Consider the following 25,198-nt stretch of genomic DNA (forward strand, 5'->3'; position numbering starts at 1 on the left):
ATTGAAGGAGAAAACCACAGCTCGCTCCCACAAGAGCTACAAACGGTGGCCGGTTCTCCGTTCCTCTCCCGGCCTCTGTCACCACCTGTGAGCAGCAGTCCACGGTTTACGTGCTCACAGGCAGCGACAGACGAGTATCGGTCCCCAAAGCATGCGGTGAAGCTTAACTGACCACCCCAAAAATACAGGTGGGACCGTCAGTGCGGCTGGGGTCCTCTAAGTTCCCACCTGCAGCCTGGAGAGTCCCCACCGGGCTCCGTAAAAGACGTCGGCAAAGCGCAATGTGTTTGGCGGAGGTAACCGCAGACGGCGACGGCCGCGGCAGCGCTGTATCCGATCCTTTTACCGGCGGGCTGGTGGTTACTTACCCTCCTTGCCCCTGCTGTGGAAGAAAAACCACACCACCACACAAAATCAAGTAGAAAAAGAAAGCTGTTATTTACAAGTGTACACACAGATTCCGGGACCGCTAGAAACACAACACAGTGAATATAAAAGGGGGAAGGGAGTCCCAAGGCTCTCCCACTCCAGAGAAGACACTGTCGTTACACTTCCCGCTGACAGCCCTCCTAGCGCTCGAGAGTTGCCGCAAGAGCAATTCTGACGGCGGGCGCCTGACCACTGCTGAAGACGAGGCATCTCCATGGAAACCGCCAGCTGCGTTTCATACATGCTCCCTGGGATGTCAAGGAGAACAACTGTATCTCCACAAGTGCCTTCTCGCAAGCAGGGATTAAGGGAAGCGCTCTGCCCGGCCTCCAGCTGCAAGGCCGACAAATCTGATCGCAAGCGAGGGGTTAACGCTTCGCGCTGGAGCGAGCCCTCAAGCTATTGGCGCCGCTGCCCACAGAGGAGCAGGGATCCAACCCCCATCGCTACCTACTCAAACTAACAGGCAGGGGAGGCAATTTAAACACCCCACCATATGTTTCTTTCCACAAGAAACTGACCCCCAAAGAGTTGCGTAGGCTCCTGAAGATTTTGCTGTCGAATACAGCACCACAGGTTGGTCTCTCAACCCCTTGTAGGAGGGGGCTGGAGCGATACGCAGCAAGCGGCCTCCTTGGCAGGGCGAGGAGCCGAGCTTCAGCTCCACTGCACGCCAGCGACTCCCAGGAACCAGAGGGCACAATAACTGCACAAACTTAACAGCAGCCCTTCGGGTGCGCCAGGAAGGTCGCAGGGAGGAGCTGACCTCAGCCCGCAGGCAGATCAGCTCACAGGACTGAGTCCGTTTCGGGCATCGCTGCTCTCTGGAAGAACTCAAACACAACTGAACTGCAACTGAGCTCTGGAACAGACTGACCTCCTGGGTGAGGTTCGTTCTCCAGCGACCATGTGTTCAGCGTACTTTTACCATGAGGAAAAACCTGAGATTTAGGACACCTGAAGACTTGTGAACCGCCCTCAGAGAAGAAGCATTTGGCATAAGACAATTAAGCATATGGTTTCTACAGTTTGTTAGAAGACAAATAAACAGATCAGAAACCAACGTCTGCAGCACCTTACGGTGGAGCACCCGAGAGCTGAGGGACTCCTGCAGGCAGCAGCACCGCACCTCCTCCCCGCGCTCGGCCGCTGCGCTGCTCCGGGCAGCTCTGCTGCAGTCCTCGGCACTCATCCTCTCCGGCTGACAGGAAAATCCTCTTTCGGCAGCTCTCTGCTAAACTGAGCCTTGCCTCTGGGAGGACGGCCCGCTGGGGCGCTGAACGCTGAGGACAGGGCTCGGTCCAGGCAGAGCGAGCCATCCCTCACGGCTCTGGCAGCGGCAGCAGGTGAACCATCAACTCAGGGGCGCTGCTTCGCGTGGCTCTTCACCTCACCTACATGTCCTCAACGCTCCACTTGTACGCGAGCTCCTGAACTGCCTTCTTGTTGGCTATCCTCGCAAAGCGCTGCTGCTCAAACCCGTTGGACCTACAAAGGGATACCATGGGAGTGATGAGGTGAATACTAAGGAGAAGACCACAGAAGGATGCAATAAAAGCTTTTCTGAAGCAAAGAAGCTTTCTAGGGGCATTCCACGTTTTCCACTACTTTTACTCAGGCTCAGGTTCCACCTCAACCTGTGGTTAACAAGTTAGTGGCTCTGAAGCGAGATCCATCACCTACACCCTGAGGACGAGGGGGTCTCCCCCAGCTGGCGGCCGGGCGTTGGCTCCGCGGGAGCTATTCGCAACCCCGCCGACAGCACCAGCCTCACTCCCTTCCCTCCCGGACATGCACACATTCATCACCTGTGCGTGACCTAACGCGCTCCACCTCGCTATTGCCAACGACCTCGTTCACCCGATCACGGGGAATCCTCACACTGTGAGCTCTTTGAGGCAAAAGCTCGTTCATTTTTACAATTATCCTGCCACCTGGCTGTATCAGGAACATGTACCTGTCCACGCCATCCCAGCGATGCCCGGGCCATATATTAAATCTGTTGAGCGGAGGTGCTGGTCCATTGTACCTGGGTTTTTCTAGAAAGGGAAGGAGCGATACAGCTGTTTACAACTTCGGTGCAATCATGCGGTCACATTGCCATCAACCCAAGACGGCGCAGCGCACAGGCCGTTTAACAGCCGGCTATGGCTCGCAGAGCAAACTTCCAAAGATCCACTTGATCAAACTGGGGTCTCTTGATTTTTAAGGCACCGGTTCCCGCTCTCTGAGCCAGCAAGTAACAGTAACCGTCACTGGCAGCAAGCAAATAACAGCAGATACTGCTACTGCACGGACTCCAGAGAAGCGGCCCTTTAGGCCTCGGCTACTCTGGCAGCCTTAGGCTATCTGACAGCAGCCGCATTTCCACGCTGCTGGGACCTTCAGCCAAACGCTGGTGTAACTCAACATCCAAACCTTTCTTTTCTTTGCTCTCTTTGGCCTTCCTTTTTTTGATGAAGTCAGCCATGGGGTCTCCTTCTCTCTCCTTTTCTCTCAGCATTCGATCCAGATCCTGGTCATCAATGTAACGGGCCAACGGCTTCTGCATTTCTCTTATTGCGTCCTCCACGTTCTGCTGCTGCTGCCTCCCCTGCGCCAGCCTGAAAACGAACACGGAGTTTCACTGCAAAAGCACACAGTCATGTACCGAGACGCGCTCAATTTGCAGGACCAGTCTCAGTCCTGAACTGTGGCCAGGCTCAACCTCAGAACAAAGTGACACACTGCCGCCGCCGCCACCACCGGGAGCGGTATCAGAACCCGGCGAAAGAGCAGGGAGCGCAGAGTCCTGAGCCGTAACGCGAGGCCCAAAGCCCAGGCTAGGGAGCTCGGGAGAACCTTACCCTTTACCCCACTTGGCGTATTGCTCATCTCTCTCCGACTTCGCTTCAGCTTTCTGCCTCTGCTCCAGCCGCTCCTGCGCAAGGTCCCTCTTGCGGCCTGACTTGTCTCGGAAGACGGTCTCAGAGTGACGAGACTCCTCTGGAGGGGGCAGATGCCTCAAGTCACGCCTTTGGGAACATTCCACCCTCTCCGGACAATTTGATTACTAACCGCGACTCGTTTCAACATTTTCCCCTTTTCTAGCCTTTAAAAGAGCTCATCGTCCCAAACCAGGCAGGGCCGCAGCTCTTGCTTTTAGCTGCTGCTCCACATAGCCACGCTCGTACCCTGAGCTCTTTGAGTATCAGTCTGCTTCATCAGGCTTGCAGATGGGGCAGAGGAAAAGCCTCTCACCCTCCCTATGATTTCACCAGTGCTGCTTTGAAATCACCACTTATAAAGCTTCTCTTTCCGAGGCTTAGCGACCCTACCCAAGGAACCCATCAGTGTGTCTAGAGGCTGCTCCACAGGGACGCTCTCCGTCAGTGCCCGAATGCCAGGGCCTGATACGGCATCAGGGAGCAGCTGAAAGCAGTGGAAGAGAAAGCAAGCTGGTGCTTGTGCTGCATTTTTACACCCCTACCTTCCAAGTGCTTGTTATTTCTCTCATGCTTCCTGAGCTCCTGCTGTTCCCTCCGCAGCACGTCCGCTGACACCAAGCCAGCTTTGACCCCAGAAAACATCGTATTTGCCTGCAAAGCAAACAAAAAACCATCACGTTTACTGCTAGCTGAGAGCTGCCGGCAATCCAGAGGCGTAACGAAGGGGCAGCCTGCATCTGGAGAGACGCGTCAGCAGACAGCCCCGTTACAAAGCCCCTCGGCCAGCATCCTCGCAACCACCTTCCCCAGACCTCCACAAACAGAGCGGACTGAGGCAGAGCTCCTCTCTCACGCCCCCGCCTCACGCCTCTTACTGCAAGCAGAGGGCCTGGCACGGCTGCATGCGTGAAATACATGAAATTTCTACTCCACGATTTGTAAATCGTTGGACTTTTACAGTTTTCTACCACCAGGAAGCAATCTACAACTTCCCTGGAGAGATGAAACATTTACCTTCTTGGGAGATCCCTTCACATCACGGTGGCGATGAGGGGAGAGGTCAGGGGGACTCCTTGGACTGTGCTGATCCTTTCCGGCCGGTAGAGTCCGTCGTGGAGGCGATAAATCAGAGTCTGACGACTTGCTCTGATTCTGTCTGAGAGGACCACGCTTTGGGGAATCGCTGCGCACGCGGCCTAGCCTGCGCTCTGCGTCAGAGGTGTTCCGCGTGCCCCTCCGTGGAGATGGGGGGTCCAAGTCGCGCCTCGGGCACCTCTGAGGCGAGGGCACCTGCCTCAGGGTTTTCGTAGCTGGAGAAGCATCTGCAGCAAAGACATACAATAACTAAAAATCACCGAATTCAACAGAATTTATCTCACAAAAGAACTAGATAAGGTGGCACGTGAGGGTAGCTCCTAGAAAAATCAAGACCTTAAGAAGCTGAAGCTGCAGGGAAAGACAAGTATGTGACAAGAGTCTGAATTCTCCTCCTTCTGAATTTGAACTGCCTGGAGACAGGGTTTAAAGGCCATTTTCCTTTCGGGCGTGTTTAAGCCTTAGCCACCGAACTCTTAGGTTAATTGTAGTCCAGCTGATGAAAAAATAAGATTACAAGAACTAGTCGTACCAACAGAAAGGACCCACTACCGCTCCGTGACCGCAGACTACTGATTCCACACCTCTCACCTCTCAGGAGCGTGCAAAGGTGATCACAGAGTGGGCAGCCAGCAAAGCACAGGACAGACAGAACGAACTCTTACGCACACTCACCTTTTGTTCTGCTCTGCTTTTTCAGAGTAGGCGACTCAGTCCTCTTTCTCCATGGCGGTGATGAATCTGGGTCAGAATCGTACCTCCTCTTCCGTGGAGGGGACAGATCCGGAGTAGCCTGACGCTTCTGACGTGACAAGGACTTGTCAGAGAGGCCATGCCTGAGCTGAGACTGCTCTCCTTGGACTCCTCCTGACTGTGACTTGTCTGGGATTTTGCAGCTTTTTTTCCCCACAGCTGAACTGTCTCTCTTTGGAGAGAGTTCCGGGGAGTCGTGGCGCTTCCTTCTTGGTGGCGAGAGTTCCGGGGAGTCGTGGCGCTTCCTTCTTGGTGGCGAGAGTTCCGGGGAGTCGTGGCGCTTCCTTCTTGGTGGCGAGAGTTCCGGGGAGTCGTGGCGCTTCCTTCTTGGTGGCGAGAGTTCCGGGGAGTCGTGGCGCTTCCTTCTTGGTGGCGAGAGGTCCGCAGAGTCCTGGCGCTTCCTTCTTGGTGGCGAGAGTTCCGGGGAGTCGTGGCGCTTCCTTCTTGGTGGCGAGAGTTCCGGGGAGTCGTGGCGCTTCCTTCTTGGTGGCGAGAGGTCCGCGGAGTCCTGGCGCTTCCTTCTTGGTGGCGAGAGGTCCGCAGAGTCGTGGCGCTTCCTTCTTGGTGGCGAGAGGTCCGCAGAGTCGTGGCGCTTCCTTCTTGGTGGCGAGAGTTCCGGGGAGTCGTGGCGCTTCCTTCTTGGTGGCGAGAGTTCCGGGGAGTCGTGGCGCTTCCTTCTTGGTGGCGAGAGTTCCGGGGAGTCGTGGCGCTTCCTTCTTGGTGGCGAGAGGTCCGCAGAGTCCTGGCGCTTCCTTCTTGGTGGCGAGAGTTCCGGGGAGTCGTGGCGCTTCCTTCTTGGTGGCGAGAGTTCCGGGGAGTCGTGGCGCTTCCTTCTTGGTGGCGAGAGTTCCGGGGAGTCGTGGCGCTTCCTTCTTGGTGGCGAGAGTTCCGGGGAGTCGTGGCGCTTCCTTCTTGGTGGCGAGAGTTCCGGGGAGTCGTGGCGCTTCCTTCTTGGTGGCGAGAGGTCCGCAGAGTCCTGGCGCTTCCTTCTTGGTGGCGAGAGTTCCGGGGAGTCGTGGCGCTTCCTTCTTGGTGGCGAGAGTTCCGGGGAGTCGTGGCGCTTCCTTCTTGGTGGCGAGAGTTCCGGGGAGTCGTGGCGCTTCCTTCTTGGTGGCGAGAGTTCCGGGGAGTCGTGGCGCTTCCTTCTTGGTGGCGAGAGGTCCGCAGAGTCCTGGCGCTTCCTTCTTGGTGGCGAGAGGTCCGCAGAGTCCTGGCGCTTCCTTCTTGGTGGCGAGAGGTCCGGAGAGTCCTGGCGCTTCCTTCTCGGTGGCGAGAGGTCCGGAGAGTCCTGGCGCTTTCTTCTTGGTGGCGAGAGGTCTGGGGGGTCGTGGCGCTGTTGCCTGGGAGGCAAGAGGTTGGGGGAATTGTTTCTCTCTCGCCTGGGAGGGGACAGATCCGGGGAGTCATGGCGCTGTTGCCCTGGAGGTGATTTGTCTGGGGAGTCATGCCGCAGTCTCCTTGGTGGTGAGGTGTCCGGGGAGTCATGGCGCTGTCGCCTGGGAGGGGAGGAGAAGGCGAAAATGAGTTTGATTTTTGTCTGTTCTGCTGTCTCCAGGCTGGAAACACAAGCCAAGTGGGGCTGCAAAGCTAGCAGTAGGGATCAAGGATGAAAACAACTTTCTGAATGCAAAGTCATACTTGATTCTACACCTCCCCGTAGTGACCCGCATTGCTTCCCAAAGTAGATCCCAGAAACCCTCCGAGGCAACCCCCATCACAGGAAAGCTGTAATTTTAAAGTCTCTGGGGACCCTTGCAACACTTATACTACAAAACCCATTTTGTGCCTTTGTATAATCATCTTCTCACAAGGAAGCACCCGCCACGCTCTGTGAGAACGCCTGGACGCTGTGCAACCACGCAACATCCCACAGATGCTTTCAGGAAAGAAGCATGTTCTAACACCGCCGTCCTTGCTGCATTCCTGACCTACAGCGAGTCGCCGCCCAGATCTCCCTGACGCTGTCAGAGGATCGCAGGACAGCCGCTGGCGTATCATGCGGAAACAGAGAGCACGCCGTCTGCCAGTTCCCCCCACCCCACGCAGAGGTAACCCAACAGTGGAAGAAGAATCCCTTCTCACATTTCACAGCAAAGCACCTAGGAACTGCACAAAAAGACAGATGATACCGGAAGAGTTAACCGACAGAAGAACTTCTAGCTGGAGCCCCGTACCTTGTGGTAGATTTGGCAGGTACTGAAATATCTGAACTCTGTGAGTCTTCATTCTGGTCTAAAGAAAAACAATCAGAAAGGCACCATCATTAGGGCTCCCCACAGTTTGTCACCTCTTTGGCATTTCAAGGATTTATTTTTTTTAGCTAGTATTATTTTTAACTTGCAAAGTCATTGTTCAGAGCAGTAAATATTATGGGAGAGAGGGTGGAAACGTCCGGCCTCACCTCCTAAAAGTTTCCATTTAGTATTTGTTCGGAATTCCTCCATGAGCTTCACTTCATCTGGACGCTCATCAATAAATTCTGCCACCTGAACATAAAAACACCAGAGTAAACAACATGGCTTTAAAGAAAAAGAAAGGCTTTCTACCCTCTAAAGCAAATAATTATGCTTAATCGCACTGATGGGCAACTGACTGTCATTTAGCTGCCTTCCTACAGGCAGATCTTCGGACAACTTCCCAAAGCCTTGGCCTTCAACATTTATCTCTTTGCTGCCAAGGTTTCTAGCACATGCTGCAGCAGTCAGCAGGCTCCAGCAATCGCACGGTTACCTTCTGCATCACCTCGAGCAGCTGTTTTAAAGCCGTGAGAACCACCGTACCAGCCCTACCACATGCTTTCGACCCTTGTGAAAACACAAAGGTGTAAAGAATGGGCTGGTTTTTAATCCACAGGGAGAGAATTTGACCCCTTTGTGCTCAGACCCGGAAGATTTGCCCATCTCTGCTGCAGACCCTACCAAAAGCAGTCAACAAGGATGGGTTTGGTGAGCGCTTCCCAAAGGGAGGCACGAGGCAGGCCATAAAGGGAAGGGATTTGGATCGTGGAACCGCATTTTGGCATAATTCCCCGCTCACCACAGGCAGGTCCCCTTCGTCCTCTTCCTCTTCCTTCTCCTGGACGGCGGCGATGCTGTTCCAGCTGACATCGTCGTCCACGATCCGCATCCTGAGAGCGAGGGAGAGTCAGGGGAGGGAGGGAACGGGCCAGCCGCTGCCGGCGGGATCCCGGGAGGGGACGCGGAAGCCAGGGAGCCCGGGAGCCGACGCGGGAGCCCGGGAGCCTGGGCCGAGCCCCTCGGAGGGCCGGGCCTGCCGGCGAAGGCGGCGGCAGGCGCGGGCCGCCGGCCTACCCTCTCCCCGCAACTCACCCGCTTCTGCCAGGGCCGCCCGGCGGCTTCTTCCTGCGGCGGCGGCGGGGCTGGGCGGGCTCGGCGGCGGGCGGCCCGCTCAGGTACCGCCGCAGGTACTCGGCCTTGGAGAGCCCCGCCGCCGCCATCATGGCGCCCGCCCGCGCGGCCGGAAGCGACGGCGAGCGCGGAGGGACACGCCGCGGCGGGCGGGGCCGCGGCGGGCGGCGGGCGGGGCCGCGGCGGGCGGCGGGCGGGGCCGCGGCGGGCGGCGGGCGGGGCCGCGGCGGGCGGCGGGCGGGGCCGCGGCGGGCGGCGGGCGGGGCCGCGGCGGGCGGCGGGCGGGGCCGCGGCGGGCGGCGGGCGGGGCCGCGGCGGGCGGCGGGCGGGGCCGCGGCGGGCGGCGGGCGGGGCCGCGGCGGGCGGCGGGCGGGAGCAGACAGACAGACCGACCGACCTCTAATTGAACACATTTTATTTGGGGGTCGCAGCCCCAAGAACTCGGGCCCCGGCGCGGGACGTCAGCAGCACGCCCCCGGCGGAGCCCCCCCACGTCTTGGGGCTGCCCTGGCTCCAGCGCAAGGGAGCCCAGCTCCAGGGCAAAGGGCCCGGCCCCAACCCAGTCCTGGTCCCCAGAGTCATGGAAGGGAGGAAGGGGTCCAACGGCCCCCTGCTACCGGCCCGAGGCACCCCCCGACTCATAGCCCTCCGTCTTCATGTCGTTCAGGCCCAGGTCTTCGTTCTGCTCGAACGTACGCTCGTAACGTTCCACTTTCAGCTCCGGGTCCTCCTCCGGGGCGTACACGTTCTGCGGGGCGAGACGGAGGCTTCCTTCGTACCCCTCTTCACAAAGTTTTGGGTACTGGCGCTCTTCAGCAGCACGCCAGCGATGGGCAAGGGGCTTCGGACAGGATCAGGCCCCCACCACGAGCAACAATTGTCCGTCACCCCACGGGGAGCACGACCCGGGCCAGACCAGACCACCCCCTTCCCAGCCCTGGATCCCGGTGAGCCGACACTGCTCCCGTCTTCCTTCCCACCACCAGCAGTTTCCTTTCCCTGGAGAGAGCCTGGAGCCACCCACTGACTACCAGAGCCCCAAAGGGAACCCTGCCCACCAACAGGCATCAGGGAAATAGAGAAGAAAAATCCACTCAAACCCCTCAGCCGGCTCCAAGGAGTTCATCTCGTGAGGGCACAACGCCGTACCTGAAGATAGCTGTTGCCTGCAGGGTCATCCATGATGAAGTGAGCCTTTGTCTTTCCCTCTATGATCTGCAGAAAGAGAGCACATCCAGGCATTAAGGCTCTTTCTGATCCTTCAGTGCTTCTGACAACAAGACGTTTGCAGCCCACATTAGACAGTTACAACGCTTTCCTCAGTTAAAAAACAGTAACAGCTTGATAAAATGAACGAGGACACGGCGGGGCAAGCGTGGAACAGCTATAAAAGGTACAGCAACACTTGCCGAGAAGTTCAGCTAAACGTACTTCGCAGCTGCAGCTGCGAGCACCACATTGCAGAGCATGGTGAATTAAGAGCGCGCTCACCTCCTGCAGCTTCCCAATGAACTCTTGCAGCTTTTCTGTTTTGCTGGGCGTAGAGCTGTCGCCCAGCGTGAAGGGGTTTCTCTCAACCTGGAAGAGCAGGCCCGTTCATTCAGCCAGCTGGGCGGCACCCAGTCCCACAGCCAGGCCAAACGTTAACGCCAAGGGTCTGAGCTCCACCGGGCCGCAGCGCAGGACCACTCACCAGATCCCTGATGTCCTTCAGCAGCCCTTCCAGCGTGGTGAATTTCCCCCCCAGCGCTCCCATGCCCAGCTCGAACTCCAGCTCCGGGATCTCCACACTGCATGTCTCCGACTGCAAGGGCGAGCACACCATGAGTCCCCGCGGGCGGAGGGCTAGGCCCCACGCACCCACCGCGGGAGGACAGGACAGGCAGCCGAAGGCACTGTACCTTTAGGATATCCCTCGTCATGTCGGAAGGGTCCGTAATCCGAAGGGTGATCCGGGTGCCTTGCGGTTCGATGGCTCCTCCGGACTTCACCTGGGAACACCCAGCAGTCAGCCTCACGGAGTTTTATACTTAAGTCAGGCCACGGCGCTTTCAGAGGGTCTACCCTGGCTGCTCAGAAGCCGCTCCAAGCATGGGGACAATGCCAGGGGACCTCAGCAGGTGCAGAGATGGCTGATTTGCCCCAAATGGAGTTCTTCAAGACCAAATTTCCCCCTTCACTTGTTCAGGAAGGCAAGCGAGACCAGCCGCATGTGCCAACCACTGCACAGCTCGCAGTCTGGCCCCCACCCAGAAGCAAGGCAGGCAGCTCTACCCAGCACAATGCACCCCGTGACGCTGCCCGTAAATCCAGCCTCCTTCCCAGGCTGGCTTCCCCAACAGCCGCACTGTGAAGCGGAGGCCAGGGACTCTCTGAGAAACACCTACCCACGAACGCAGAGACCACATTCCCCCTCCCCACCGCCCCCCAAAAACAGGTCAGCAGTTTTGCAGCTCACCTCGTTTGTCCTGTGCCCACAGGAGTCGCAGTTTGTGGCCATGATAATCACTTCCTTGAAGTGTGGGATTTCTGGAGCAGGCGGTCAAGGAAAACTCCACGAAAGGAAAGCCTCGAAGAAGCAGTCGAGGCCCTCTTCACAGCCTCAGTCCTTCCCGAGGTATGGCAGGAGCTTGCTGGCAAGTTGCGAGCGGCACAGAGACAGATTTGCACCCCGACAGACTCCGCCAAGGGCACGGACCTGCACCCACGCCCCCACTCAAAGGATACGCACTAACTTCATATTTGTGTTAGCCGGAGCGTTGCACTCGGGGCAGTTGGTGTTGAACTGCAGGACCTGGGTCACAGGAACAGAAAGGAGGATCAGAAAGTCCCGGCCAGCCCAGAAAGCCTGGCCCGGGTGCCAGTCACCCATGCACGGCCACCACTGCACCGCGAAGTCACCCACCTCATTCCTCAGATCCTCCGCAGAGTCAGCTGGCTTCTCATCCAACTCCTCTCCCTGCAAGAGGGGACACCAGAAGCAGCTTTAGCTTCTGTTCCTTAATTCAGGGTCTCCCAGAGAGCCACGGGACAGATCAGCCCTGATCCCCTAGGCTGAAAGCACGTACGGGCCCGCGAGCCTTGTCCGTGCGGCAGGCTGATGACGCAGCAGCGGCAGCTCCCCGTTACCTCCAGTCCCAGCATGGCAGCCTGCTGGGGAGTCCTCCGGTAGTGAGTGACCACCAGCGCATCATCCTTCTGCGGTGCGCGAGGGTTCTCCACAAAGCTGTTCCCTGAAGGATCGTCTATGATCTACGGGACAGCAAAGCTTTAGGAAGCCATCCCGCGCTCCCACCACGCGGAAAGGGGCCGCACTCATGCGTGTACTCACAAAAGTGAAGGAGGAATGTACTTCTTTCAGCTGCTTTAGTTTACCAATGAACTCATCTATTTTACTTGCCACCTCTTCGTCCGTCGCCTGCAAAAGAGGACACGTTTGAGCCTGATGCCGGGGGCAGCCTGGAGCGGGAGACAATGCCGACACCAGGGCAAACCAGAGCGCCCTGCGCAATGCCAATAGGCAGAGGATGAACAAAATAGGCATTTGCCAAGCGGGCGCCCCTGAGGAGCTGCCCTTTTCGCAGCACCTTACCCTGCGAACGGGCTGGTCCTGCTCCAGGCCCGCCACGGCTCGGTCAATTATGCCTTCGATGGTGGTGAGAACTTGAGAAGGAAAGAAACGGCACCATTAAGTAACCACAGTGGTGCTACCCGCCCCACCGGCTCGTACTGACCCCGGCAGCCTCCGCACATTGGCCCTCTCAAGCTTATTTGACCCAACAAACAGGAGGCCAGGTCCTTAACCAGTGCCTACAGCAGACTCGCCGGCACGCCGAGGGGCGCAGGCTGCTACCCACCTCCCTTCTGGGTGAAAGCAGGGATCTCAAAGTCCAGCTCTGGAATTCGAGCCGTGGCGCAGTCGGTCTTCACCACCTCCCTGTTCATGTCCTGCACGCGACAGTGGAAGAACAGCGTTAGGATCCCCAGTGGGACCGGGGCTCCCGCAAGCTAAGCGCCCACGCCGGGCACGCAGCGCCCACCAAAGCGGCAGCGTTAGCTCCAGGCCAGCTTTAGCAGCCTCTCCATTCGTGCAGGAGCACACTGGGAACACGCGTGTTTTGGGCCGTAAATGGTTCCTCCCGAACAAACAGCGCTATTTCTCAAACAGCACAGAAGACAAACACTTTATCGCTCAAGCCAGACCAGGCTGCAAGGGACAAATATGCATGCAAGGCATCGGCACGGCGGCTCCCCACTGCCCTGGCAGACGTGATATCCCAAAGAAAATAGAATTTTCTTCTAAGTAACAACAATGAAGAACATGAGCCTGGCAAAACAGAATCCGAGGGCCAGAGAAGGAAGCTGAGAGATAGAGAAGCACTTGTTTTACAACTACATCCTTGAGGAGAGCTGAGACACTGATCAAACGGAACATCCCGCCTCTGAAGACGCCAAGAATGGGGTGAAAAAATGTATAGTCAAGGAGAACAACTAACAGGGACGTTGATAAGAACTAAAAAAAGTGTCCTTTAGCTGAATTATCCTCATTATAATACTAAAAATCAGGCCCATAGGCCAGGAACTGCCCCCACTCAAATAAGCCCCTCACTCTCTGAGCGTGTGTGGTAAACTGAAAGGGAGCTGTACCTTTAAGTTGAAATGAGAAAGAAATTAACCAGTTATTAGCTGGGGGGATGAATATTAGCTGTGGCTGGCACGTTGCACTGTATAAACGCCTTGTCGTTTCTCGGTGCGGGGTGCTAGCTTTGTGGGTTACCACCTAGCACCCATCTTTGTGCAAAAATGAAACGAATAAAATACTCCCGCTCTGTGTAGTTTGGCGTTTTGCACCCTGGGCGAAGGAAGCCGCTTTTCGGGATAACCGACGGGCAGCACCAGCCCCACTGCTGGGGACGGAGAGCCCCGGCTCACCTGACGGGAGGTGACGGCCAGGGTGTAGCGTACGCCCTGCTCCTGGATCCTGCCCGCCGACTGGATCTCCGTGTTGGACCAGGAGCAGCTGTCGCAGGCAAAGGAGCTGACGATGATCTCTTTGAAGAAGGGGATCCTGGTGAGCAGGAGCCGCGTCACCCCCTGCGGCAGCGAGGGGCCTCGTGGGAACCCGTATCCTCGGGGCGACGCCTCCCCAGTCCCGCAGCTCTGCCACCCCGCTCCCCAAGCTCCCAACCTCCTCCCACCCCCCAGCAGGTCCTCCTTCCCCCCCCCACCGCCCCCACGCACATCCCCCCCGCCTCCTCCATCGCTCCCCGCACCCCAGCCCTCCTCATTCCGCCGCTCCCCGCTCCGGGACGAGCCCTGGCCCCCGCCAGCTCCTTTCCCCGACCCCCAAAGGCGGCCCCCGACGCCCGGAGGCGGCTGCAGGCCCAGGCCCAGGCCCGGCCCCGGCCCCCCGGCCCCCGAGGCCCGCGCCCGCCCCGCCGCCTCCCTCACGTTGCGGAAGCAGTTCATGCACAGCGACTCGATCTCCGCCGGCCGCTGCTCGCCGTCCTCGGCGTTGAGGGGCCGGAACAGAGACCCCCCGCCCGTCCCGGCTCCCGCCGCCTCCACCGCTCCCAGCGCCGACATCTTGCCGCCGCCGGAAGCGCGGCGGGGCGGGCGGTCACGTGAGGCGGCGACTATGGCGGCGGCCAAGATGGCGGCAGCCAGGGCCGGCCCGGCGAGGCCCGCCCTGGCGGCGGCTTTTATTGCGGTTCATCTTGGCCTCGCGGCTTAGGCAGGCGTGCTCTTTGCTGGGTAAAAACTGGCTAGGTGGCGGAGCTCAGAGAGCTGCGGCGAACGGAGCTAAACCCGCTTGGCGGCCGGTCACGAGCGGGGTTCCCCAGAGCTCAGTGCTGGGGCCGGTCTTGTTTAGTATCAGTGATCTGGATGAGGAGATTCAGTGCGCCCTCAGTAAGCTTGCAGGTGACACCAAACTGGGCAGGGGTGTCGATCTGCTCGAGGGTAGGAGGGCTCTACAGAGGGACCTGGACAGGCTGGATCAATGGGCCGAGGCCAGTTGTGTGAGGTTTAACAAGGCCAAGTGCCGGGTCCTGCCCTTGGGTCACACCAACCCCAGGCAAGGCCCCAGGCCTGGGGCAGAGGGGCTGGGAAGTGCCTGGCGGAGAAGGCCCCGGGGGTGCTGGCTGACAGCCGGCTGGGCATGAGCCAGCAGTGCCCAGGTGGCCAAGGAGGCCACCAGCCCCCGGGCTTGTGCCAGCACTGGGGTGGCTAGCAGGAGCTGGGCAGGGATGGGGCCCCTGTGCTCGGCCCTGGGGAGGCCCCACCTCGAATGCTGGGCTCAGGGTTGGGCCCCTCGGGACAAGCAGGGCCTTGAGGGGCTGGAGCGTGTCCAGAGAAGGGCAGCGGGGCTGGGGCAGGGTCTGGAGCACAAGTGTGCTGGGGGGCGGCTGGGGGGGTTTAGCCTGGAGAAGGGGAGGCTGAGGGGAGCCCTTCTCGCTCTCTGCAGCTGCCTGAGAGGGGCTGGAGTGAGGGGGGGGTCGGTCTCTGCTCCCAAGTCACCAGTGATAGAACGAGATGAAACGGCCTCAAGCTGCGTCAGGGGAGGTTTAAACTGGATATTAGGAAAAAAATTCTTTACTGAAAGATGGTCAGGCACTGGCACAGGCTGCCCAGAGAGGTGGGGTGTTCAAAAAAAAGGTGTAGCCGTGGCACTTGGGGACATGGTTTAGGAGGCCCTGGGGGTGTTGGGTTGGGGGTTGGACTTGATCCTAGACGTCTTTTCCAACCTTATTGGTTCCAAGATTCTATGACTGAGCCGGTCCCACCCCCACCACCCGCTGCCCCTGCGCTCCCCCCAGGCAAAGCCCACTGTCCCCCTCCCACTGCTGCCCTCACTGCACCAGCCCTCTGCCCCCCCACCCACCCCAGTGCCACGGTTCCCCCGGGCCGTCAGCGGGCCTCGCCGCCCCGCTCGCCCAGGCTGTGGGCCAGGTCTCTCCAGAGGGCGTCGAGACGGGCATGGAGGTCCTCCATGGGCTGGGGGCTGTCCTGCAGGTCCCCCGGGTAGGGAGGCCGGGAGGAGGAGAGCTTCAGTCTCATCTCCTCCGTCTCCTGGTCGAGGGCCCGGGTGAAGTCCTGGATCTGGAGGTATGTCTCCCTCCGGAACTCCTCCACCTGCCGCTGCACCTCCCGGGCCAGGTCCTCTGTGTAGCGGTCTGTGGGGGTCGGTGGCTGCCGGAGGCTGCCGGGGTAGAGGCTCAGCTTCGCCTTGAGCTGCTCCAGATTCCCCTGGATCTTCTGGTGGAGGTCCCTCGCATTCTGGGTCAGCTTCACGGAGAGCTCCTGGATGTACTGGTTGAGCTTCTCCGGGCTGGCCTGGGTGTGAGGGACGACGTTCCTGTGCAGCTCCTCCACGTTGCGGTGGATCTCGGTCACCAGCCTGTCCGCGTAGGGGCGGAAAATGTCCTTCACCTGGTCGGTGTGGAACGCGATCTTGTCGGCGTAATGAGCCACGAACTTCTGGACCTCGTCCGCGCCCTCGAGGAGCTGAGCCGTCACCTCCCGACTGGGCATGAGGCGCCGCCGGAGCTCCCGGGCTTTCAGGGACACCTGGTCCAGCAGCTCCTCCGTGAACGGCTGCAGCCGGTAGCGAAGATCTTCCAGGTGCTTGCCGACCTTGTGGTGGGCTTCGTCCACGTACGGGGACAGTTTCACCCTCAGGCTCTCCAGCTCTTTCCTGATGAGCTTCCGCAGGCTGTCCGAGTCGTGGTAGAGCCGGGGCTGGAGGCCTCTGTTGAGGGGCGCCAGCTTCTCCAGGAAGTTTTCCATGTAGCCGACCCCATCCTGAGTGCTTTCCTTCAGGTTTCTGCATGAGACAGCACTCAGAGTTACTGAGCACCCCTGACTTACCGCGGCATCTCTGCCCTGCCCTCACACACCCTTCATAAAAACTGTTGAGAGCCACAAGTGCCGTTCCCGTGAGCTTTTCTGTTCCTGGGGAAAGAGAAACGGGGGCCGACCCGTGTCGGTGGGGCCCGGGGGGAGCTTGCGGAGGGACCACAGGCAGTTACCCAGGATGGGCGCTGCGAGGCAAGCCCCTGGAGCAGCGTACTCACGCAGTATCCCTGCCCAGCTTGCTGCTCTGCGCCTGCTCCGGGCTGTCCTTGTCACTCGTCAGCTGGCTGAGGTACTCCCAGAAGCCGCTCCTTGCCAGCTCGGCTGGCGACACTGTGGGCAGGAGGGCAGCGGTCAGCAGGGTGGCCGGGGAGCTGCCCTGCCTGCGTCCTGGCTCTGCCCCGGCCTGCCGCCGCCCGCCATCCATCCCCAAGCGAGCTCCGACACTTGGCACCCACCCAGGAAGGTTGCCAGGAGGGCGAGGAGAAGCGCAGCCTTCAGAGGCATGGTCTGCCAGGCCGGCGTGCCGCTGTGCTGCAGGGAGAGGGAGGAGAGGAACGCGTTAGCTCACGCCACGGTGCAGGTCTCCTCTCTGAGGGCTCACGGGTCAGTGATCCCTGCGCTTTGCGCCTCCCCCTCGCTGCTTTCCACAAGGACCTCGCTCCTGGGGTCCCCCCTAGCACAATCGGCACCCATGTGAAGCAGCGCCCGGCTCCTCCGGCCGGACAAAGTTAAACCAGGCAACGAGGTCAGTTTAGCCCCTGCAGGGCTACCCACCAGTCCTCACCCAGCTCCTGGTTGCCTCCCGTGTCCCTCCTTCCGGGAGCCGGCCTGCGGCTCCCCTTATATACGCCCGGTGGGCGGCAGAGGAGCGCGGGCGATAAGGCCCACCTGCAGGGGTAGGCTTTTTGGACCTCACTCCATGTAAACACAACGTGGAGGTCTGCAGACGTTCCGGAGAGGTGACGTGGGGGCCGGTCACCTGACCGCCCCCTGCCCCTTCGCCTGCCCCGCACCGCTGCTGTCCCACCGGCCGGCTGGCCTGACCTCGCTGCGGCCGCAGGCAGCCTTAACCCCCTCGGGCCTGCGAGGCTGCGCTGCCCTGCTCCTCCCTGAGCATCTCCCGGGCAGAGATCTCCCACCGGAGCTGCTCCAACGCCGGCCGGGCGCCATCCTGCTGGATCAGCCCTTGTTTTCCCTGTGATAAGGGATATCTGATGCTTGCTCTGCAGGATTCTCGGGATGAGGCTGACCCTGCCCTCGCAGCCGACCTTTGCATCGCAGAGCAAACAGTGGATGGGAGCTGCTGGGGTGGCGAGGGGGTGCAGAGCAGCAAGAGGGAGGCTGGGATGGGGACACCAGCTGCAGCTCGCTGGCTGGCAGCTCCTGTCGCAGGGGCTCGCAGCCCAAAAGGCGAGGAAAGGGAGCCTGGAGCCCCAGGATGGGGCCAGGGTGGGTGCGGGAGGATGAGCCTGGCTCCGGCCGTGCCAGGGAAGGGTGAAACGAGCGCAGTGGCCTTGCCTGCAGCCCGGGCAAGACAGCACACCTCCCATGTGGGCTGCCTGCTTGCAAACTGCCAGCTGCGTGGCCCCACTTCCCACCGGGGTACCAAACCCGGCGGTTTTGGTGTATGTCCTTTGCAAGTTGCTTTTCTCCCCGGGAAAAAAAATGGTAAATTTTTCAGCTCGGCTCTCTTCTGCGTGAAGAGTGCCGGCTGCTGACGTCAGGCTTTTAAATCAGGAGAGCGCTGCAATGTTTGCGCTGAAGCAACCCAGCAAACAGGGCCCCGCTGGGACCAACGGCTCCCCGGTGGGGCTGGGTTGCGTGTTCGGGGCGCAGGGCACCCTATGGTGGAGGGCAAAGTCCGCCACACCGCACGGGTGAGACTCCGAGCAGTCGCCAACACTCCTCCGCCACCAAAGTCCAACCCTGCTCCCTCAGCCCTGCGGACACGCGGGGTTGCCCTGAGCAGCCCCGGCCACGCTCCCATCCCAAGGCTTCTGCCGCTGCAGCCCACATGGGGAGTCCCTCTGCCGTGGGAGCGGTCCTCGGGGGGCATCCACCAGCAGAGCGTCGTGGGCGCTTGCTGTGGCCATAGCGCCAGTCCTCCTCTTCTCCCTGAGCTGGGAAGCTCCTGGGGAGAAGGGCTCTCTCCCGCCAGTCTGGCATCAGGGCACAGTCCCCGCAGGGCCATGGGGTGGGGGGATGTGGTGACCGTCACCCACCCAGAACAGCCTGCAAAGACCTGTCCCCCACGGCGGTGGTGGATGGCCCCGCTGCAGTGAGGATGCTCGGCTGTACACCGGGGCTCTGGGCCCACCAGAGCTGTGGGCTCACCTCGCTGCCCCCAGTCCCCCCACAGTGCCCGCATGCCTGTGCCGGGACCGAGACCCCCGCCCGCTTGGCCCACCTCTGTTCCCTCTCCCAGGTGCACCAGGACCTGAGTGCGGGTGTGATGCTCTCCCCTTGGAGCAGCTGGACCTCGTGCCCCTGGTTGCCCGTCCTGGGGCAGGGCAGCGGGGTGTGGATGAGGCGGACAGACACAGACCGGTACATGCATCACAAGGGGTCAGTTTATTTCTGCCATGGGCAGCGGCTGTGAACGCTCGCGGTGAGGGGGTACGGATGGCCACCCCACGCCCCCTCCCCGTGGCAGTCGGGGTGGGGGGGTCTCAGTTCTCCGCCGGCTGGGCAGTGCTGAGGAAGGCAGCCACCTTCTCCCGCACCTCCTTCTCCAGCAGCTCCAGGTGGTCCTCCACCCCGGCAGCGCCCGAGTCCAGCTTCCCTCGCATCTCCTCCAGCCGCGTCACCAGCTGCTGCCCGAAGGCCTCGCCGAAGGGGGCTGCCTGCCGCCGGAAAGCCTCCAGCGTCTGCCCCACGCGCTCGTCCAGCTGCTGGGCCAAGGGTGCCAGCCGCTGCCGCAGGCTCTCGGCGTCGCTGCCCGCCACCTGCCGCAGCTCCTGGGCCAGCGGGCTGAGCTGGGCACGCAGCTCCTCCGAGCTGGCGGCCAGGCGGGTGCGCAGCTCCTCCGCCACCCGCTCCATCTGCCCCGTCAGGCTCTCCAGCTGCCGGTTGAGGCTTTCCTGCACCTCCTGGGTGTAGGGGCTGAGCCCCTTCCGCAGCTCCTCCACGCTCTTCCCCACCTGCACCTTCAGGTCGTCGGCCAGGGGAGACAGCCGCTCCTTCAGGCTCTCCACCCCGCCGTCGATCTGCTGCTGCAGCCGGTCAGCGTAGGGGCTGAGGGAGGCCTTGATGCTCTCGGTGTTGCCCTGCAGCTTCTCCCGCAGCTCGGCGGCGTAGGGCTCCAGCGCCTGCCGCAGCTCCACGGCCCCGCGGTCCACCTGGGAGCGCAGCTCCTCGGCGTAGGGGCTCATCTTGGCTTGCAGCTGGCGGATGTTGGTGCCGATCTGCTGGTGCACCTCGTCGGCATAGGGCGCCAGCTTGGCCTGCAGCTCCGCCAGCTCCTTACGGATCTGCTCCTTCAGCCGCTGCGAGTCCTGCGCCAGCCGCGCCTGCAGCTCCGTGGCGAAGGGCACCAGCCGTTGCTGCAGGTCCTCGGCGTACGAGTTGATGCTCTGCAGGTTGCTCTTCAGCAGGGTGCTGGGGAGAGGGGGGACGTCAGCACCCCGGTGCACCCACGGCCCCCTCCCGTGCCCGGCACCTCCCGGCTGCCGCAGTGACCTCCCCGTCAGCCCACGGCTCCACTCACTTGAGCTGCTTGGTGATCTCGGCTTGCTGCAGCTGGTCCACCGTCTCCTTGGCATTGCTGCCCAGCTCGGTGAAGTACTTCCAGAGCACGCTGGCCACCTCGTCCGGGCTGACGTCAGCCCGTGCCCCTGCAAGCGGATGCTGAGGTCAGCACTGGCATGGCCCTGCTCAGCAGCTCCCCCGGGGTCATCCGGTCCCCATCCCTGGCCCAGGGCAGCATCACCCTCCCGGCATCGGGCACCCGCACGCCACCTCACCTGCAACTGCAAGGAGCACCAGGACAAGGGCGGCCGCCTTCGGAGACATCCTGAGCGCTGGGGACGCCTGCAGGAGCGCAGGGTAGAGATGAGGGGAGCCCCGGGGACCAGCAGCCCCCCAGCCCCGTGCCGCCACCACCAGCTCTCCCCACCTCCCCACTGCAGCCGCTCACCTGCGCTGCTGCTGGGTGCGGGTACCTGCTGCGCCGGGGAGTGCCTGGCTGCTATTTATGCAGCCCGAGCGCCCTTGGCGCCTTCCACGCAGGCCTGTGACACAGGCCCCAGGCTTGGACTTTAGCAAGGTCGCGACGTGGAAGCGCCTGACGTGCACGCAGCCCTGACATCACCCGCAGCCCTGCCAGCTCCCGGCAGGGTGTCAGGGCAGAGAGGGGTGGGGGTACGCACAGGCACCCCAGGGCTGAGCGGCTCCTGGGGAGAGGGGCCCCGGGGGAGAGGGGACGGCGTGCCGTGGGGGGCAGCCCCCCGGCTCCGCGCCTCCGTGGGATGCAGCAATGGCCCCGCCGGTGCTGGCTGTGCAGTACCCAGGTGTGGCAGGGCACAGGGGCTGGGGTATGCTGCGGGGACCTCTCGGCCCGGCTGTGCTGTGCCGGGGGTGCGCGGTGGGGCAGGACACGGGCTCAGGGAGGGTGCTGTGATGGATAAGCAGGGGCACAGGACACCGCGCGCATGCAGGATAGCACCTAGGGCAAGCCCCGCCGCAGGGAACGGCCAAGACCCCCCAGCTGTGGGACGTGACGTCCAGGCGGTGCCAGTGTGCCCTTGACCAGAGATGGGACCCACATGTGACCCTGGCCATGGGCTTCAGGCTCTCGGCATATGCCTCGGGTTCTCAGCCCACCCGCTCCCCAGTGGACCAGCTCCAGGCTGGAGACTGGGGTGATGTGGGGCGAAGGGCACAGCCAGGGATCAGCCAGGCGTCACCAATGCCAAGGTCCAAAGAGCTGTCGTGGTGTCGCACAGGCACACATCACCCGCCTGCGCCTTCCCGGGCGGCATCCGCCCCAGCCGAGGCAGCCGCACGGTGCCCCGGCACAGCCGGCCCGGTGGCATCGCGCCCGGGGCCAGTGCCGCTGGATGTCACCCTTGTGCTGTGCGCGCCCACGCCAGCCCCAGGCCTGTCCCCGCGACTGCCCTCGCCGTGGTGCGCCCCGCAGCGCGCACCAGGCCGGCTGCGCACACGCCGGCGAGCACATGCACACGCATGCACACGCATGCGCGCGCATGCAGGCGCATGCAGAGCCCCTAGCCAGGCCCCCGCAGCCTTGGTCCCCGAGGCATTTCCCAACTCCTGGCCGGGAGGCAGGCCCCTCTGCAGCAAAGCTGGCAGCAGAGCGGTCTCTGCAGACGCGCCCCCTCCCTGGCCAGCCCCGCCGCCCCTGACCTTTGCACAAACACCCCCGGAGGCGGCTGTGAGGAGGGTATAAAGTGGGAGCCCGGGGCCGCCCCCGCGGAGCACAGCCCGGCGCAGGTGAGTGGGGAAGCCCCCGGCGAGGGTCATGCCAGGAGGGGGATGGGGACGGGGTCGAGGCCCTCGCGGGCGTGCGGGCCCTTGGCTGCCACCCGCACGATGTGCTCTGCTCTCTCCCCAGCCATGAAGGCGTCGCTCCTGCTCGTGCTCGTCTGCGCGGCTGTCCTGGCGGCGGGAACAAGTAAGGGGTGGGCGAGGGCTGTGGCAGGAGGAGGGGGATGGGGCTCGGGGTGCTAGGGTGCGTGCACGGCGGGGGGGCACAGCCCCATGGCCCCATCGCTCCGCTCCTGTGCCTGCAGGGACCGACACGCCCAAGGAGCCGGAGGCGCTGGTGAAGAAGGTGCAGGAGTACGCCCAGAAAGCCGTGGCCATGGCCAAGAGCGCCTTCACCACGGTGCAGGAGTCGGAGGTGGCTCAGCAGGCCAGGTGCCCCCACGCCCCGCCTCCAGCCCGAGCACCCGACCCTGCCGCCCCGCTGCCTGCGGGGGACCCCAGACAGTGCCCCGCTCTGAGCCCCCTCCCCTTACAGGCAATGGCTGTCGGACAACGCCAACCTCATGAAGGAGCGCCTGGCCAGGCTGAAGGAGCAGCTGGTGGAGCTCTGGAAGCCGACGCCAGCCAAGTAGCCCTGCCAGGGGCTGGCCGGGGGCCATCTGGGCTGGGGACCCCCCAGCTCCCCACCCGCTGTCGCAGTTCTTGCAATAAAGCGGCGCTGAAGCAGACGGCTGTGGCGGCATCACTGGGGGGTGGTGAGGAGGAGCGTGCACTGCAGGGCAAGGAAGGGCTGGGGCAGACGCCTGCGTGCCACGGCATCACTGGGGAGGTGCCGCCACCCCACGTACGCGTGCTCAGGGGTGCTGCTCCCCCCAGCCGTGAGGATCCAGCGTCTGCTAACCAGCGCCTGCCCTGCTCCACCGTGCTGGCAGAGCCCTTTGTGCAGGGGGAGGCGTGGCGGGGCCGAGCCTGGCTGCACCCTGGGCAGAGCCGGGCTCCGTGGCAGGGGTAGCCCAGGGCACCCACCCACCAGCTCCCCGTCCCCCCCCACTCCCACCGGCTGCCCCCAGCACCCCTGCCCGCAGCACCCCACGCCCCCAGCACTGCGCATGGGCTGCCCCCCTCCAGCATCCACTGCAAAGACTGAGCCAGCTCCAATAACTTAGGTCAGGTTTATTCGACAAAAGGAAGGCAAAGCTGAGATTGGCACTGGTTTCGGGGCGGGGAGGCGGTGGGATGGGAGGAGGGGGTTCCCCAGGGAGGATGCCCCAGGGCTGGCCTGGCCCGGGGCTCCCGCAGCCTGTCCCCAGAGCCCTGCCCCAGGGGGAAGCACCCCGGGCAGGGCAGGGAGCGGCCCTGGGGTGGCTGTGGGAGAGGGACCGGGGTCAGTCCCTGGCTGCGCCGGCCAGCAGCTTAGGCCAGGCTCTTCTGGAGGTCATCCAGGAGGGTTATGATGCGGGTCTTGAGGCTCTCGGCGTAGGGGGTGAGACGCTCCTTGAATTCCTCCATCAAGGGCGTCACCTTCTCGCGCAGGTTGCTGAGGTGCTCCACCACCTTGGCCTGGTACTCGGCGGCCTGGGGGATGCCCTTCTCCCGGATCTCCTCCAGCTTCTGGCTCAGCTTCTGCCGCAGCTCGTCGCTGTAGGGCGCTACGTTCTTGCGCAGCTCCTCCACGTGCCCGCGCAGGCGGTCCCGCGCCTCCTCAGCCACCGGCGCCAGCTTCTCCTGCATCAACGCCACCTTCTGCTTGGTGAGCTCCTTCAGGTCCTGGGCCACGGGTTCCAGGCGCTGGCGGTACTGCTCCAGCTCCTCCGTCCACTTGGCAGAGAACTGGTCCAGGAAGGGCCGGATCTTGTCCTTCACCTCCTCCAGGTCCTTGGTCAGCTCCTGGCGCAGGGCCTCCGTGTCCTTCAGCCACATCTCCCGCACCTCCTTGTAGTAGGGGGCCAAGTCCTCCCGCAGCTTGGCGGCGGCTGCGCTCAGCTTGTCCAGGTTGTCGGTCAGCTTCAGGCTGTGGGGAGCGGAGGGAGGTCACGCACGGCGCCCGGAGACCCCCCGGGGACCCCCCACCGGCCCCCCGCCACACGCCCCCGCCCTTACTCCAGCTGTTTGCCCACGGCGGAGGACTCCAGCTGGGCGATGGCATCCTTGCCGCCGGTCTTCACCGTCTCGAGGTACACTTCCATCAGGTCCTTGAGACGCTGCAGGGGCGCCTGGGGTTCATCATGCTGCCAGAAGGAGCGGGCCTGGGTGCCTGCGGGGAGAGCGCGGCGCGCTCAGGACGGGCTGCCCGGCGGGACCGCGGCGGGGACGGTTCCAGCCCCGGCCGGCGCTGCCCCGGGACCCGCCGGGCTCCGGAGGGGAGCGGGGAGCCGCTTGGCCGCAGCCTGACTTGCAAAGCGCTTCGCAAGGCAGGTGCTTCCAGCAGGGCTCGCGTCGGGCTGGGCTGCGCCGTCCCGCGGGGCTTGCGGGTGCCGCCAGCCCAGCCCCGGCCCCGTTTGGACCTACCCGTCAGGCAGAGCAGGGCGAGGGCCACCACCACGGCTCTCATCTTCGCGCTGAACCTGCGGGCAGAGCGAGCGAGTCGGGCGCGGGGAGCGCCGGGGCGAGGGCGGCCGCGGCGCGAAGCGAGCCCCCCGCCCCGGCACGAGGGGTCGCCGGCGGCGGGAGGGGCTCTGCCGCGGCCCGGCTCTGGCCCCGCGGCGCTGCGGGGCTCGGGAGCCCCTCGAGCAGCGCCAGCTCTTACCAGCTCTCTCCTGCCGCCGCCGCCGCGCTGCCGGCCGTCCCGTCTGAGCCGGCCGCTTCCCCGCGCCGCTATTTATGCAGGAGGGGGCAGTTCCCACCGGAGATAAGCCGGCGCCGCAGCCCGAGAAACCGCTCCCCGGCACGGCGATGTGGCGCGCAGGGTTCAAGGATCGCGCGCGGGGGCCGGCGCCGGGCAGCGCCGCCTTGGCAGGGGCGGCGAGCGAACAGGGGCTCCCCGCGGACGCGGCTCGCCGGCCAACGAGCCTGTTTACGCTCCCGGTGACCCAGATTCCCCGCTCTCCGCGGCGGCCCCCGGGGATTGGCCGGCAGCCCGGGCGCAAGGCTTATACCCGCGGGGACCTGGCCTGCCGTACCCCCGCCGCCGCGGCCCCCCGCCCCGGCCTTCCCCGAGGGCCGGAGAGACCCACGCGGCTCACACCACCCCCCCTTCCCCGGTGCGCGCCCGACGCAGAGGCCGCGGGAGCTGCGCCCCCGCGCCAGCCCTCCGTCGGGGCGCGGGCAGCACCCCGGCACGGCCACGCCGAAGCCCCGCTCCGCCGCCGTGCGGCCAAAGGCGCG

General features: G+C 62.8%; 6 protein-coding genes across 10 annotated transcripts; 1 reads left to right on the plus strand and 5 right to left on the minus strand.

Moving 5' to 3' along the window:
• Window positions 1-414: 414 nt before the first annotated feature.
• Window positions 415-8,704, minus strand: BUD13 (BUD13 spliceosome associated protein). 2 transcript variants are annotated; one of them, XM_075116105.1, is made up of 12 exons: window positions 8,534-8,704; window positions 8,241-8,331; window positions 7,606-7,690; window positions 7,379-7,436; window positions 5,974-6,700; window positions 5,127-5,934; window positions 4,371-4,678; window positions 3,899-4,007; window positions 3,276-3,414; window positions 2,848-3,032; window positions 2,387-2,468; window positions 415-1,917 (listed from the first exon to the last, which is right to left on the minus strand). In XM_075116105.1, the coding sequence occupies exons 1-12, from the start codon at window positions 8,662-8,664 to the stop codon at window positions 1,824-1,826; spliced, it is 2,817 nt and encodes a 938-aa protein (XP_074972206.1). In that variant the 5' UTR covers window positions 8,665-8,704; the 3' UTR covers window positions 415-1,823. The 2 variants fall into 2 exon arrangements, with proteins under 2 accessions (XP_074972206.1, XP_074972205.1); XM_075116104.1 differs by having other exon boundaries at window positions 5,127-6,700.
• Window positions 8,705-8,970: 266 nt separating this feature from the next.
• ZPR1 (ZPR1 zinc finger) lies at window positions 8,971-14,793 on the minus strand. Of its 3 annotated transcripts, none has more exons than XM_075116504.1 (14): window positions 14,024-14,779; window positions 13,505-13,666; window positions 12,430-12,520; window positions 12,165-12,235; window positions 11,904-11,990; window positions 11,702-11,824; window positions 11,478-11,531; window positions 11,300-11,366; window positions 11,031-11,101; window positions 10,474-10,563; window positions 10,266-10,376; window positions 10,064-10,150; window positions 9,722-9,787; window positions 8,971-9,320 (listed from the first exon to the last, which is right to left on the minus strand). In XM_075116504.1, the coding sequence occupies exons 1-14, from the start codon at window positions 14,156-14,158 to the stop codon at window positions 9,186-9,188; spliced, it is 1,350 nt and encodes a 449-aa protein (XP_074972605.1). In that variant the 5' UTR covers window positions 14,159-14,779; the 3' UTR covers window positions 8,971-9,185. The 3 variants fall into 3 exon arrangements, with proteins under 3 accessions (XP_074972605.1, XP_074972607.1, XP_074972606.1); XM_075116506.1 differs by having other exon boundaries at window positions 13,505-13,640; window positions 14,024-14,182; XM_075116505.1 differs by lacking the exon at window positions 8,971-9,320 and having other exon boundaries at window positions 9,762-9,842; window positions 14,024-14,793.
• Window positions 14,794-15,133: 340 nt separating this feature from the next.
• On the minus strand, window positions 15,134-17,323 carry APOA5 (apolipoprotein A5). Of its 2 annotated transcripts, none has more exons than XM_075116509.1 (4): window positions 17,214-17,323; window positions 16,885-16,960; window positions 16,648-16,759; window positions 15,134-16,397 (listed from the first exon to the last, which is right to left on the minus strand). In XM_075116509.1, the coding sequence occupies exons 2-4, from the start codon at window positions 16,931-16,933 to the stop codon at window positions 15,482-15,484; spliced, it is 1,077 nt and encodes a 358-aa protein (XP_074972610.1). In that variant the 5' UTR covers window positions 16,934-16,960; window positions 17,214-17,323; the 3' UTR covers window positions 15,134-15,481. The 2 variants fall into 2 exon arrangements, with proteins under 2 accessions (XP_074972610.1, XP_074972609.1); XM_075116508.1 differs by having other exon boundaries at window positions 17,204-17,314.
• Window positions 17,324-18,981: 1,658 nt separating this feature from the next.
• On the minus strand, window positions 18,982-20,607 carry APOA4 (apolipoprotein A4). Its single transcript, XM_075116507.1, has 4 exons — window positions 20,565-20,607; window positions 20,392-20,458; window positions 20,136-20,262; window positions 18,982-20,026 (listed from the first exon to the last, which is right to left on the minus strand). Exons 2-4 carry the CDS (start codon window positions 20,438-20,440, stop codon window positions 19,099-19,101), a joined length of 1,104 nt encoding a protein of 367 aa, XP_074972608.1. The 5' UTR covers window positions 20,441-20,458; window positions 20,565-20,607; the 3' UTR covers window positions 18,982-19,098.
• Window positions 20,608-21,800: 1,193 nt separating this feature from the next.
• On the plus strand, window positions 21,801-22,602 carry APOC3 (apolipoprotein C3). Its single transcript, XM_075116513.1, has 4 exons — window positions 21,801-21,880; window positions 22,002-22,061; window positions 22,180-22,306; window positions 22,410-22,602. The coding sequence occupies exons 2-4, from the start codon at window positions 22,004-22,006 to the stop codon at window positions 22,504-22,506; spliced, it is 282 nt and encodes a 93-aa protein (XP_074972614.1). The 5' UTR covers window positions 21,801-21,880; window positions 22,002-22,003; the 3' UTR covers window positions 22,507-22,602.
• A 425-nt stretch (window positions 22,603-23,027) lies between these two features.
• APOA1 (apolipoprotein A1) lies at window positions 23,028-24,707 on the minus strand. The gene is made up of 4 exons (XM_075116510.1): window positions 24,621-24,707; window positions 24,383-24,438; window positions 23,975-24,128; window positions 23,028-23,885 (listed from the first exon to the last, which is right to left on the minus strand). The coding sequence occupies exons 2-4, from the start codon at window positions 24,423-24,425 to the stop codon at window positions 23,288-23,290; spliced, it is 795 nt and encodes a 264-aa protein (XP_074972611.1). The 5' UTR covers window positions 24,426-24,438; window positions 24,621-24,707; the 3' UTR covers window positions 23,028-23,287.
• Window positions 24,708-25,198: the final 491 nt, after the last annotated feature.

Source organism: Phalacrocorax aristotelis, chromosome 22 (assembly GCF_949628215.1).
Source record: "Phalacrocorax aristotelis chromosome 22, bGulAri2.1, whole genome shotgun sequence".
Classification (NCBI taxonomy): Eukaryota; Metazoa; Chordata; class Aves; order Suliformes; family Phalacrocoracidae; genus Phalacrocorax; species Phalacrocorax aristotelis.